The 12,560-nt window shown below is 53.2% G+C and overlaps 1 protein-coding gene across 1 annotated transcript in view; it reads right to left on the reverse strand.

Annotated features, from left to right (window-relative positions):
- The window catches only part of cubn (cubilin (intrinsic factor-cobalamin receptor)), a 450,080-nt gene that overhangs the window by 381,136 nt on the left and 56,384 nt on the right, over nt 1–12,560 (reverse strand). Inside the window, exons 10-11 of the mRNA XM_038796451.1 lie at nt 11,131–11,293; nt 9,614–9,804 (exon numbers count right to left, since the gene is read on the reverse strand). Coding sequence (XP_038652379.1) covers nt 9,614–9,804; nt 11,131–11,293 — 354 coding nt within the window. The remainder of the gene's footprint in view (nt 1–9,613; nt 9,805–11,130; nt 11,294–12,560) is intronic.

Below are 12,560 nucleotides of genomic sequence, written 5' to 3' on the forward strand. Positions count from 1 at the left end.
AGGCGACCATCCGCGACGACCACCGCACCCAGGGCCGCACGCCAGAGGGTGGCAGAAGGTCAGCCAGGAGTGCCATCGTCCAAATCCAGGACTCTCGAGCAGGACGCACAGAGGACGATGACGCAGTCAACGGACTCACCTGATGCAGAACCAGACATGGGTCGCGTGCGCCCTGCGCTGGGATATGACTGGGACCAGGACACTCCTGATTTTTGGACAGACGAGGACCTAGAGCTTGCGGCACTGCTGTCTCCCACACCATCCACCATCCCAGAGACACTCACCTCGGTTGGGCAATTAAGTGATGACACCTGGGTCACGGTCTGGTGTGCACCACACAGCTGAGCCGGTACAGCAGGTGGAGGTCGGAGCAGCCGAGGGGCTGGACGGTCAGAGGGCAGCCCAGGCCCAGCATCCAACTGGCGGCCAGGCGTTTCCCGGGTTCCTGGATTTACTCGACCCACCTGGACAGCCGATGCATTTTGAAACCCAGGGACACAATGAAGGGATGAGGGCCGTCTTCCAGCAGCTGCAGATGCAGTTAGAGGAGTCAAACCACGTCCAGGAGTGGGGAGTGGTGCCGCTCATCGCAGCCACCCAGGCCGACACCGCACGGGTGGCGTCCGCGGTCGAGGCAATGGGTGAAACAGTTTCGGCCATGGGTCAGGTTATGCAAGGCGTTGGGCTTAATGTACACGCGTCATCCATGGCCCTGGAGAGGGTTGCCCTCTCACAGGCAGCAATGCGCCAGAGCGAACATAACATTGCCGGCGCGCTACGGGCCCTGGCCGAGTCTCAGCAGGTCATGGCCCAGTCCCAGCATGCCATGGCACAGTCCCAGCAGGCCATGGCACAGTCCCAGCAGTCAGTCGCGGAGAGCATCGACCGCCTGACGCACGTTCTGGATGGCGTCGCGCACTCACAGGTTGAGGTCGCACAGTCCCCTGGCGGGAATGTCTCACTCCCTGGACTCCGTCTCAGCGAACCTTCGGACCTGGTGGATACCGTTGCAGGCCTCCAGGACTGGAAACGCCAGGTGTCGGTGGGACGACGGGGCACCTCCCCGCTCGCACCTCCATCCCACAGTGAGGCCCGGGGGCCACTGGGCTCCCCGAGGGAGGAGGAGGTTCTGAGGCCCATCCCATTAACTCCATCACGGGACGTCCCTGAACGCTCGTCTTCCCCCCGTCCCATCCCTGGTGCATTGGGTGGGCAGCGGGCAGAGCAGGATGGCACCACGTCATCCGAAACGCCCGCGGAGCAGCCGGGCCCATCAAGGCTGGGTCGCCCCAGGAAACGAGTGCTGACGGGGAGACATGTCGCAGGGGGTGATTGTCAGCAGTCTGCCTCCACTCCTGCTGTACCATCTGGGGATTCACTTAGACGTAGTGGTAGGGCAATGAAGAGGGACACATAGTAAGTTGGCACGGGTGAAGGGCACAGTTTAGTTGTAGGGGTTAGGGCATCTGTACTTAATATTTACCATTAAACTCACTGTTGCACCTAACTTGTAAGACTATGTGATTTTTCCGTTGCCATGGTGATCATGATGGTGACCGAGTGTCGCTGGGGTTGACGAGCGGTGAAACTTCGGTGCTGGGTGTGCAGTCCCTTCCCCCCACCCCCTCCCACAGCTACCCCACGCGGGCACGTGATGGAATGTCCCTAACGAACTCAGCGACCACCGAGATGGATGGTTCAGCTATTGCCATGAGTCAGACATTGTCTAACGATTCTGAGCTCACAGCTCATCGCAGATCGGGCTGTCATCATTCAACATGGCACTGATCACACCCGCTGACACAGCCATCAATGTTGTGCCATACCGTTGTGCCGCAGTGGTACGGGTGATGTCGACGTGGAGCAGTGCACGCAGAGCAGGGGTGCGGGGGGTGGGGGGGGGGGGGGGCGGTGGGAGTTGTGTGCTGGCCGTCTGCACAACTGGCAATGCAGGTGGTAGTGTTCAGCGGTGCCGTCGCACGCGATGCGTGAATCAATGCGTCGCGTGCCCGCTGTCCTCGCCAGTGCCGTCGTGCAGCCTCCTGAACATTACCAGCACCCGGGTCGTGTCTGTGTGCTGCGCCCGACGTACCACCAACCTCCTCCACATCCTCCTCCTCCTCAACCTCCTCCTCCTCCTCAGCGTTAGCACCACTGCCAGTGGCTTCTCCCTCCGAGTCCTCCACCAGGGCATCTCCCCTCTGCATCGCGATGTTGTGCAGCGCACAGCAGACCACAACAATGCGAGCGACCCTGTCGGGCTGGTACTGTAGGGCCCCTCCGGAACGGTCCAGGCACCTGAATCGCATTTTCAGAAGACCGAAGCAGCGCTCCACCATACCCCTGGTTGCTGCATGGGCCTCATTGTAAAGGGTCTCCGCGTTAGTCTGAGGCCTCCGTATAGGCGTCATCAGCCAAGACCTCGTGGGATACCCCTGTCGCCCAGCAACCAGCCCCTCAGCCGGGGGGGGGGCCGTCCCTCAAACATGGCAGGGATGAATGACTGCGCAAGAATGTACGCATCAGGCACACTCCCAGGGAACCTTACGCACACATGCATGATCCTCATGTTGGGGGTCGCATACCACCTGGATGTTCATGGAGTATGTCCCCCCTCCTGTTTGTGAACACTTCCCTGTTGCCTGCAGCAGGCGCATGGGGATGTGAACACAATCAATCACACCCTGGACCATCGGTATCCTGGCCACCTTGGCAAATCCACGGGCTGGTGCTTCTTGATTTGCTCGGATCCTCGGGAAAGGTGATGTAGCGGTCAGCGAAGGCAAACCAGGGCGTCGGTCACATCCCGGATGCACCTGTGGACCGATGCCTGCGAGATCCCGGATAGGTCCCCACTCGGAGACTGGAAGGAGCCGGTAGCATAAAAGTTAAGTGCCACCGTCACCTTGACGGCAACCGGGATCGCGTGTCCTCCTCCCGTTCCACGTGGGGCGAGGTGCGCCACGAGGTGGCAGATTATGTGCGACCGTCTCTCTGCTGAACTGGAGTCTCCTCCTGCAGGTGATGTCCGGCAGTGTCTTGAAAGAGATCCGGGCACGGTACACCTAGGCCTCGATTGTCGCCTCTGGTGCCATGGCTCCACCATCAATGTCTCCTCCTCCTCCTCCTCCCCCCCCATGCTGCTCGACGACGGGCCACTCCGCGGACATTCCCTCTGCTGCTGCAGCTGCCCCTGCATCCACTGTGGGATGTGGCTGTGGACGCTGCTGGATGTCCAATTGTAGTTCAGCGGCCCCAACCACTGCGCTGAACATCGCCGTTCTGTTCGAATACATTATGGTCACCTACAGAAGGGTGGTGGGGGGCAGAGAAACGACAGGTTAGACGGAGGTTATTCAACACCTCGTCCATCTGCCACAGGATACCTGTGTGTCCCGGTGGCCTGGTTGCGCTGCGGACACACGTCCAGTCTAACCCCTGGTCACTTTCTGCGTCCAATGGTCAGTTAAGAACGTCCTCCTCACCGGTGCGTCAGTGGCCTGTGCCCTGTGCCCATCAGCCACAGGGCAACCAGCGGCCGTGTCCTCGTCACCGTCCTGCCATGGCCGGGCGGCTGAGATGTTGCAGCCGGGGGTGGACGACCCATTCCACTCACTCACTTTCCCCCTGCCTCCCACTACTCACTCTCCCCCCCTCCACTACTCCCTCTCTCCCCTCCCCCTCCACTACTCCCTCTCTCCCCTCCCCCTCCACTACTCCCTCTCTCCCCTCCCCCCTCCACTACTCACTCTCCCCCCTCCACTACTCCCTCTCTCCCCTCCCCCCTCCACTACTCACTCTCCCCTCCACTACTCCCTCTCCCCCTCCACTACTCCCTCTCTCCCCTCCCCCTCCACTTCTGCCTCTCCCACTTCTCCCTCTCCCCCCCTCCCACTTCTCCCTCTCCCCCTCCCACTTCTCCTCTCCCCCTCCCCCCTCCCACTTCTCCCTCTCCCCCCTCCCACTTCTCCCTCTCCCCTCTCCCCTCTCCCCCCTCCCACTTCTCCCTCCCCTCTCCCCACTCCCCCCTCCCACTTCTCCCTCTCCCCCCTCCCCCTCTCCCCTCTCCCCCCTCCCACTTCTCCCTCTCCCCCCTCCCCCCTCTCCCCTCCCCCCTCTCCCCTCGCCCCAGTCTCCCCCTCCCACTTCTCCCTCTCCCCCCAGCCACTGGCTCTCCCTCTCCCTCTCCCACTTCCGCCCTCTCCCCTCGCCCACCCCTTCCCCTTCCCCCCCCCACTTCGTCTCCCTTCTCCCCCTCACCCCTCCCTCACAGTCTCCCGTCTCCCCCTTCCCCCACTTCCTCCCCCTCCCACCTTCTCCCCCCTCCCCCCCCTCCCACTTCTCCGCTCCCCCCTCGCCCCCTCCCACTTCTCCCTCTCCCCCCCGCCCCCCCCCCCCCTTCCCCCCCTCCCTCCTCCCCTCCCCCTCCCTCCTCCCCCTTCCCCTCCCTCCCTCTTCTCCCCCCCCTCCCACTTCTCCCTCGTCCCCCCCTCCCCCTCCCACTTCTCCTCCTCTCCCCCCTCCCCTCCCCCCCTCCCTCCTCCCCCTCCCTCTCACCGCTCTCCGTCTCCCCGCTCCCTCGTCCCCCTCCCTCTCCCCTCCCCCCTCCACTGCCTCCCTCTCCCCCCCTCCCTCTCCCCCCCCCCCCTCTCCCCCCTCCCTCTCCCCCCTCCCCTCTCCCCCTCCCACTTCTCCCTCTCCCCCTCCCACTTCTCCCTCTCTCCCCCCCCCACCTTCTCCCTCTCCCCCCCCCCCTCCCACTGGCTGCTGCGTTCTCGGGGATGCTTTCCCCAGTTTGCGGAGACTCCGGGACGGTCCGCTCACCTCCTCACTGCTCGTCAGCCAGCACGACTGGCTGACGACTTTAAAAAGCAGGCGTGGACGGCAACGGCGTGACCTGGCGTCACGACATCGGGACTTCGGCCCATCCCGGCCGGAGAATAGCGGGGGTGCCGGAGAATCGCCATTTTGGGTGCATCGGGCAATTCTCCGTGTTTTTGCGCGCGAAACATGATGGAACACATTTGGCCATTTGGGAGAATAGCGGGAGCACATCGGACCAGCGTCCCGTGAAAAACTGGCGCGGCCCGCTATTCTCCCAACCGGCGTGGCATCGGAGAATCGCGCCCGGTGTTTTTCTTATTTATTCATTCTCAGAATGTTTGGACATTATGTGGGGCAGCTGGAAGGACGTGCGTGATCCACCGTGTGCATTTTCAGTTTCTTATGCTTTTTTAAACTAATGATATGCCCTTATACTCACCCAATCCGAAAGGGAAAACGTTGTTGTGTGTACAATTAAACAAGCTCTTTGGTCTTTCAGAGTGAGGGGATATCTTAGAGGAAGAGGTCGGTCACTGAAATAACTGTCCGAGCAACTCTACAACAACTGCTACCACACGGTCACCAATTCTGTCCTGATATCTTAGCTGCTCGAGCACCAGTATCCACACACCCAGTTGTGAGGGATTACCCTAACAGTGAAAAGGATTATCAGCAGACGCATCACTGCAATTGTCATAATGAAGACCTAGTAGTGGAAGCGAAGAAGACGGTTGTTTCTTCGCAGGGAGGGAAGAATCTCTCTAGGTCGAGGGGTCCAGGATCTCTTCAAAAGGGCAAATGATCGGAAGCATCAATGTCAATGTGGTTGGATGGCAGTGGAGGCAGTTTCTACACTTATGGTTGGGTTATGAATAAGTGAGAGGATTTCCACATCTGCAACATGTTGATGAAATATTCTCATGACCTGCAGAACCCACCCCAAACACTGTGACAGCGGAGGAAATTGTTGCAACATCAAGATCCTAAATAGAACTTTCAGGTAGACATGTGGATTCAGGAGTAACAGCTCCTAATGTTTCAATGGATGCTTTGATTGGGATCTAGTCACAGTGCCTCCAAAATCTCATTGAAATATTAAGTAACAATAACCTCAATCATTAACATCCCTGAGCCTGTTCAGTTTAGCTCAGTTGGCTGGACAGCCACCATCCATTCTTTAGTTATGAGGATGCCATCGGTTTAAAGCGGGAAAGGTCCTGTCCACCTCGTCAGTAGGTGGAGAAACACACCAGGACCCCTGATCTCGGAGGAGACAGTAGCAGCTGAGATGTGTCATTCAGCTTCTCTGGGCCTTAGATCAGTCCGTTCAATGGCAGGTCGCATTCAGCTCTCTGTCAGGCAGGAGTCAGACATTGTTCAGAGCATTAGAGGAACATCGCTCTGTTCTCTCTGCAGGTCACATTATTCTCCTGCAGCATCAGGCCAAACCCTTTACCGCACTGCCCTTTAATGGTGCGACCATCATGATGACCTCCCACAGGCACCACAGTAGTGAGAAGAATCAAGACCCTATGATGGGAGAGGTCTTGATGTCCTGGTCTTGGCCGTCCCTAACCTTGCCCCCATATGGGCCCTGGTCACCGCCTGGGATTCTTCCTCGCTGACCTCCTCCTCATCCGAGGAGATGCGATGCTCCTTCATGTCCTCCTCATACAGCTGCTCACCCCCCTGCAGTGCCAGATTGTGCAGAGCACAGCAGATCATGATGATGGGGGACACCCTCTGGGGGTTGTTTTGGAGGGCACTGTCCAAGTGATCCATGCACCAGAACCGCAACTCCAGCAGTCAAATTGCCTACTGCACAAGTTGATGCATGCCCTCGTTGTAGCGGGTCCTAGGAGATGTTTGGGGCCTCTGCTCTGGTGTCATCAGCCACCTCCTGAGTGGGCACATGTTGTCCCTGAGGAGCCATCCCTCCAGCTGCTGTTCTCCTTTAAAAACAGCTGAGATCTGTGAGCATCCCAAGATGGAGGTGTCATGGTTGCTCATTAGGAAATGGGCACAAACCTGGATAAAGTGCATGGCGTGGTGATGAATGACCTGAACAGGGATTGGTGTCCCTTGTGGTTCATAAACATCGCCCATGTCTCCATGGGAACACAGAGCTACATGGGTGTGGTCGATGGCACCCTGCACCTGGGACAGGCCAGCTATGGTCCTGACTTCCTGGGTCGCAAGGTCCCAGTCAAAGTTGAAATACCGGTGTGTCCTCACAAATAGTGACTTTGTTACCTCCCTTGAGCATCAGACTGGGAGATGCCACTTGTCACCAATGAAGCCCTGAATCGAGCCATTGGCACAGAGGTTCAGTGTGGCACTGACTTTCAGGGCCACAGGTGGTGGCCAGTCCATGTCCATGTGGTGCCAACCCTTGCATCTTCTGGCACAGTGGTCCACCATCCCCCATGGTTTGTGCAGCCTTCTCTGGCACTGAACTTCTGACATCTGGAGGTGGGAAGCTCTCCAACACTAGACCAATAGTTGTATTGTCTCCTCCAAGCTTACTCCATCTGTGGCCCTGCACCAGATTGATCAGGGGCTGATTCTGTGTAGGGTGTTAGTATGGTCGCATTCAGCCGCATGTCACTGCTGCTGCTCCACATCTATCAATAGAAATGCCAGCTCCATTATTCTCTCAATCAGCAAACTGAAAGGAAGAGAACAGAATAGTGAGCGATGAGGAGTCCTGGTAATGTCCTGGCCCACAGCCACCTATGCATAATCCCCTGATGCAAACATCTTTAGACAGAGCCTCACTCCCTCTCCTCTCACACAATGCCCATATCCCCACAATGGTCCCTCTCAACTCCACCTGACAGATCGTTTCAACCCTCGAAAGCCTCAGCAGGCCATCCATCCACCAAAGGTGAAGGCTCAGGTAGTTGAGTGCATTCAATGAACTTGCATTCCAAACTCATCCCTCATGTTCTGAACTGGGCGATTGATGAGCGCTGTAACCCTCCTGGGCCTTGCAGTAAGAGTGTAAGCCTTGGAGTTCAATGCTTAGGGCCTCAGCTCCCAAAGGCTTAAGTAGTGGGTGTCAATCAGTGGCACACTCATACATTGCAATACTGACTAAATTGGCACAATTGACTTGTCACGGAAGTGTCAGTGAGCTAATTGGGCAACTGACTTCCTCCTCTGGCATGTAAGGCACACCTGATTCATGTTAGACTGCAGTTTGCAGTGACCTTCATCCTTAGAGTACACCACCATTCTCCAGGGCCTCATGGGCTACAGATTAAACAAGCCGCTCAACTTGAACGACCAGCCACCTATACTTTATTCCCTGAAAGCCTGGCTTCCATAACCAGTGGCTTTGTGCTTCTACACTGCTCATACCCTGAGAATGTGCTTTGCAGCCTGAGGGTGGGGTTCATTGTGATTGTACTCATCCTTGTCCCTGTGTGAGAGTCCCCCTACCCTCAATTTGCTGTTAAACATACCATCTCAAAATCCCCCACTCTACCCATGCCAAGGGCTCACACTGTCGCCCCCTGCGCATAACCCTGTGATCTCACCCATCCCTTCCCACTTTCAGCTGCCACTCCAGAAGGCCATTCCATCAGTGGAAGTATCATCTCAAGCCCAGTGAGGGGGACAAGGGTTTGCCAACTGCACAGCCATGTAGGGCCGGTAGGGGCTGGGGGCTCGCGATCTTTGGGGTAGCATCGGAGCCGGGAGTGCAGGAGGCGAGAAAGGCCGGTACCCTGGCCTTTGCGTCTCTAGTAGCCCGGCATAGGATTCTTTTGCAGTGGAGGGACACGAAGCCCCCGAGCCCGGAGGCCTGGATTAACGACATGGCCGGGTTCATCAGGCTGGAGAAGGTCAAGTTTGCCCTGAGGGGGTCGGTACAATGGTTCTTCCGGTGGTGGCAGCCCTTTCTCGATTTTCTGGCGGAGGGTTAGAGGGTGGTTAGAGGGTTGGGGGGGGGGGGGGGGTTAGGGATCTATTAATGGGGTTTGTTTTTGCGACTGTTTGTCTGCTACTTTCTTTTTTTTTGTATTATTATTAATTTATTGCTTTGTATTGGGGGGGGGGGGGGGTGTTCTTTCTGTTTATTTTTATACTCTGTTTATTTTATTGTTGGGAGAAAATTTGTAGTTGAAAAATTTGAATAAAAATTATTTTTTTTTAAAATGAAGGGCCAGTAGGGCTTGTGAGTGACCCCAGCCCCTGAAATGCTGGGTTGCACGTATCTGCTTTCCCCACATCCTCTCTGCTTCCCCCCTCCAATTGGAGGGTAACAGCGACCTAAATGCTCACCTCCGATATCCCCTTCAGAGATGGGTCGGCAGGTTCTCGTTTTCGTACAGCTGTTGTAAATCACGCCGGCATGATGTCCTGTTGACGGACATTGAATATTCAGTGCAAGGGATGTCCCAGTGAGAGGGCCCGCTAATAAGATGCTAATATATTTAAGTGAGGTTCCAGAACTTCCTGGGCCGGAACATCATTACGACACTAGTAAGGTTCGTGGAGAATCTGAAATTACAATCTCATTCCCGATTCTCCCGGGATTTAGCGCTGACGGATGACGCAGACTCAGAATCCCACCCTTCGTTTCCAAAAGGGAAAGTTCCATCCAGCACATCACACAGGGCCACAGTGCCAAATGACAGTCTAGCCACCGTCTAACCTGTTAATCCTTACATTGCAAAGTATTGGCAACTGCAATCAGTTTACTATTAAAATGATCAATTCCTACAGCACTTGTGATTGCAGGTTCCTGAAAAAATACTTGCAAAGTGGAGAAGGGATAATTCACCTCTATGTAAGTTGAGGAACAGCTGTTGTGGGATTCCAACTCCATATGTGTGAACTGAAGGTGAATGCGCTCCCCCATGGGCTGCCGGATAATGTAGACACATTGCCTGTTGCTGGGGTATGGATTAGGCCAGTTGGGAGAGGTGAGAATGCCTTTACTATCTTGGTATGTTCCTCCGCAGCCAGGGTCAGCTATTTGTTAAGAAGACAGAACACACAACTGTTAGTTCAACCATTTGTTCCAAAGGATTTTGACCTCCGCACCAGAGACATTTGTTGCAGCATTTGTTATTTTAATTCTCCACTGAAATGACTGGTGAGAAAATAATGCCATTGAAATTCCAGGGTTCCTGCCCACCTCAACACAAGACCAGGCACCTCTGTCCCAAATATTGGGATAGGATGATTTTTATATCTTGGCAGGGCACATCAGCAGTGCTTATCTTAGCTCATCACCCTCCGCCTTTCCAAACTTGGAAGAATGCCTTGTCACTCACTGCATCTCAAGTACCCTTGAGGCTTTCATTGACCAAATAAAAAATTAAGTCTGATAGGTCTTCAGCTTTTACAGGAGTTGCTCTTCCACTTGAGACAATGATACAGGAAATGCATGTCCCACCTGGGCTGCCTGACTCAGCGTGAATATATTTCTACCATTTTCTTTATATCTTTGATACATAAATAATATTCGCTGAGAAGGAAAATGTCAGTTTATATAAAGTGGCTATGTTCTAAAAGAATTCATTTTGGTGTGTTAAATAGTAGGGAGAATAAATCATGGAGCAATTAAAACCATTATGTCAACCAAGCCGGTTTTTTCATAATATTTCAATAATAGCCCTTTCCTCCTCAGCAAAGATCCTGCAAAGCCTTTCGAACAGATCTCCTTCGAAAATGTCAATCTAATCTGAAAACTATTTTTCTACATCCTCGACCTGTTCTACACAGTATTCACCCTCTTCACCTACACTGGTCCTTTGAAACTTCAATCTTGTTCCCAATTAGATATTTTTTCAGTTCATGACAAGACATGAAATGATTTAATTGTGAAACTTTTTTAAAATAAATTTAGAGTGCCCAATTATTTTTTTCCCAATTAAGAGGCAAGATAGCTTGGCCAATCAAACTATCCTGCACATCTTTAGGTTGCGGGGGCGAAACCCACGCAGGCACCGGGAGTATGTGCAAACTCCATTAATTGGGAAACTTATCCCACTGCTGCATGGGGGTGGTGGCGGGTGGGGGGGGGAGAAACCTTTCTAATCTCAGTTTTTTCTGAGCTTTGTTGAGTTGATATTTGCATCCTCAAATTCAGTGTTTACAGAAGAAATTAAATGAACTGCTTACATCTGAGTTGCCTGAATGACTGCACACGTTCTTCCTATAATTTGCTATCTCGATCAATCTGCAGCTCTGCAGCACGAACAAAATATTTAGTACGAATGCAAGAGAGTATACAATTTTTAAACAGGTGCAATTGGTCGAATATGATCTGAAGCAGAACATGTAAATGCTTACATGGCAAAGTACTGTATGTGATCTGAAACCCTCGACCACTGACATTTTTATCACTGTGGAAATAAATCCTTGCAGAAGGGCCAGACGTCTGTAGTGGGGGAGGATCTTTTGTGCTACAGTACTTCTTAAGGATGGGATCTTTATCCAGAAGACCATCTCTAATCTAGAGATAACAATAATCAGTAAATATTCACAACTGCAGAGTTAATATATGCTTAATACAGGAAGAACTCTTGTTCAGACTGAGAAGAAGTATCAAACCATACACATTATAGGGCAAATCAGACACACAGGGGTGAAAAGACTCCTTCTGTGCTGTAAGTTACTATGATAAAGAGGAATATTGCTTACATCTAACATGCACAAAACACACAAGAATTGAACCACTCACTAATGTGGTTCCACCGAAGAGGTACCAGGGTACTTAGGCTATAAATAAAGCCTGTGACATAGAACATAGAACATAGAACAGTACAGCACAGAACAGGCCCTTCGGCCCTCGATGTTGTGCCGAGCAATGATCACCCTACTCAAACCCACGTATCCACCCTATACCCGTAACCCAACAACCCCCCCCAACCTTACTTTTTTAGGACACTACGGGCAATTTAGCATGGCCAATCCACCTAACCCGCACGTCTTTGGACTGTGGGAGGAAACCGGAGCATCCGGAGGAAACCCACGCACACACGGGGAGGACGTGCAGACTCCGCACAGACAGTGACCCAGCCGGGAATCGAACCTGAGACCATGGAGCTGTGAAGCATTTATGCTAACCACCATGCCACAGTGCTGCCCAAACGTGACAAACGTTAAGTATTTTTGTCTAAAATTTGGATAATAATGGATTTCCAAATGATATTACACTACATAGTAGGTTATAAATCAACTTCAATCATTCAAATCAAATTTAGCTTAATTTGATACATTGATTGAATGAGCTGCTTGGACTCTGGGTGGTTTGTTGGAAGGGGAAGCCAAGCTATTCAATTCAAATACAGACGTGTTCTATGAATTGTACAAATATTCATTTTTCCGAATAGTTTCCTTTTTATCTTCTAACCAGCCATGAAGTATGTGGCAGATCCAGTTTAAAGATTCAAACAGCCTTACTTGGACTCATTGGCTGAGAAATTGGGTTGGTGCTGGCAGATTGGCAGCAAGGAAACATCCAATGTTAAGCCATGGATTTTATTGTTCCTAGGCAGCTCGCGGACAAATTGGATTTTGCCCACTGTGTCACTGGCAATGGCCATCAGATACAGTCTGAATAAAAGCAGTAGGACATGGTTAGAGGAGAGTGACAGGGAACCAGCAGAGCTCTTTGGTATAGCAATGGAAAGACCACTTCTGCTTCTAACAGTTCTGGTTTGAGGAAAGTATTTCACAGAATTGCCTTTCTGAGGACTTGCTGCAGTGCCCTTGACGAC

Source organism: Scyliorhinus canicula, chromosome 5, assembly GCF_902713615.1.
Source record: "Scyliorhinus canicula chromosome 5, sScyCan1.1, whole genome shotgun sequence".
Classification (NCBI taxonomy): Eukaryota; Metazoa; Chordata; class Chondrichthyes; order Carcharhiniformes; family Scyliorhinidae; genus Scyliorhinus; species Scyliorhinus canicula.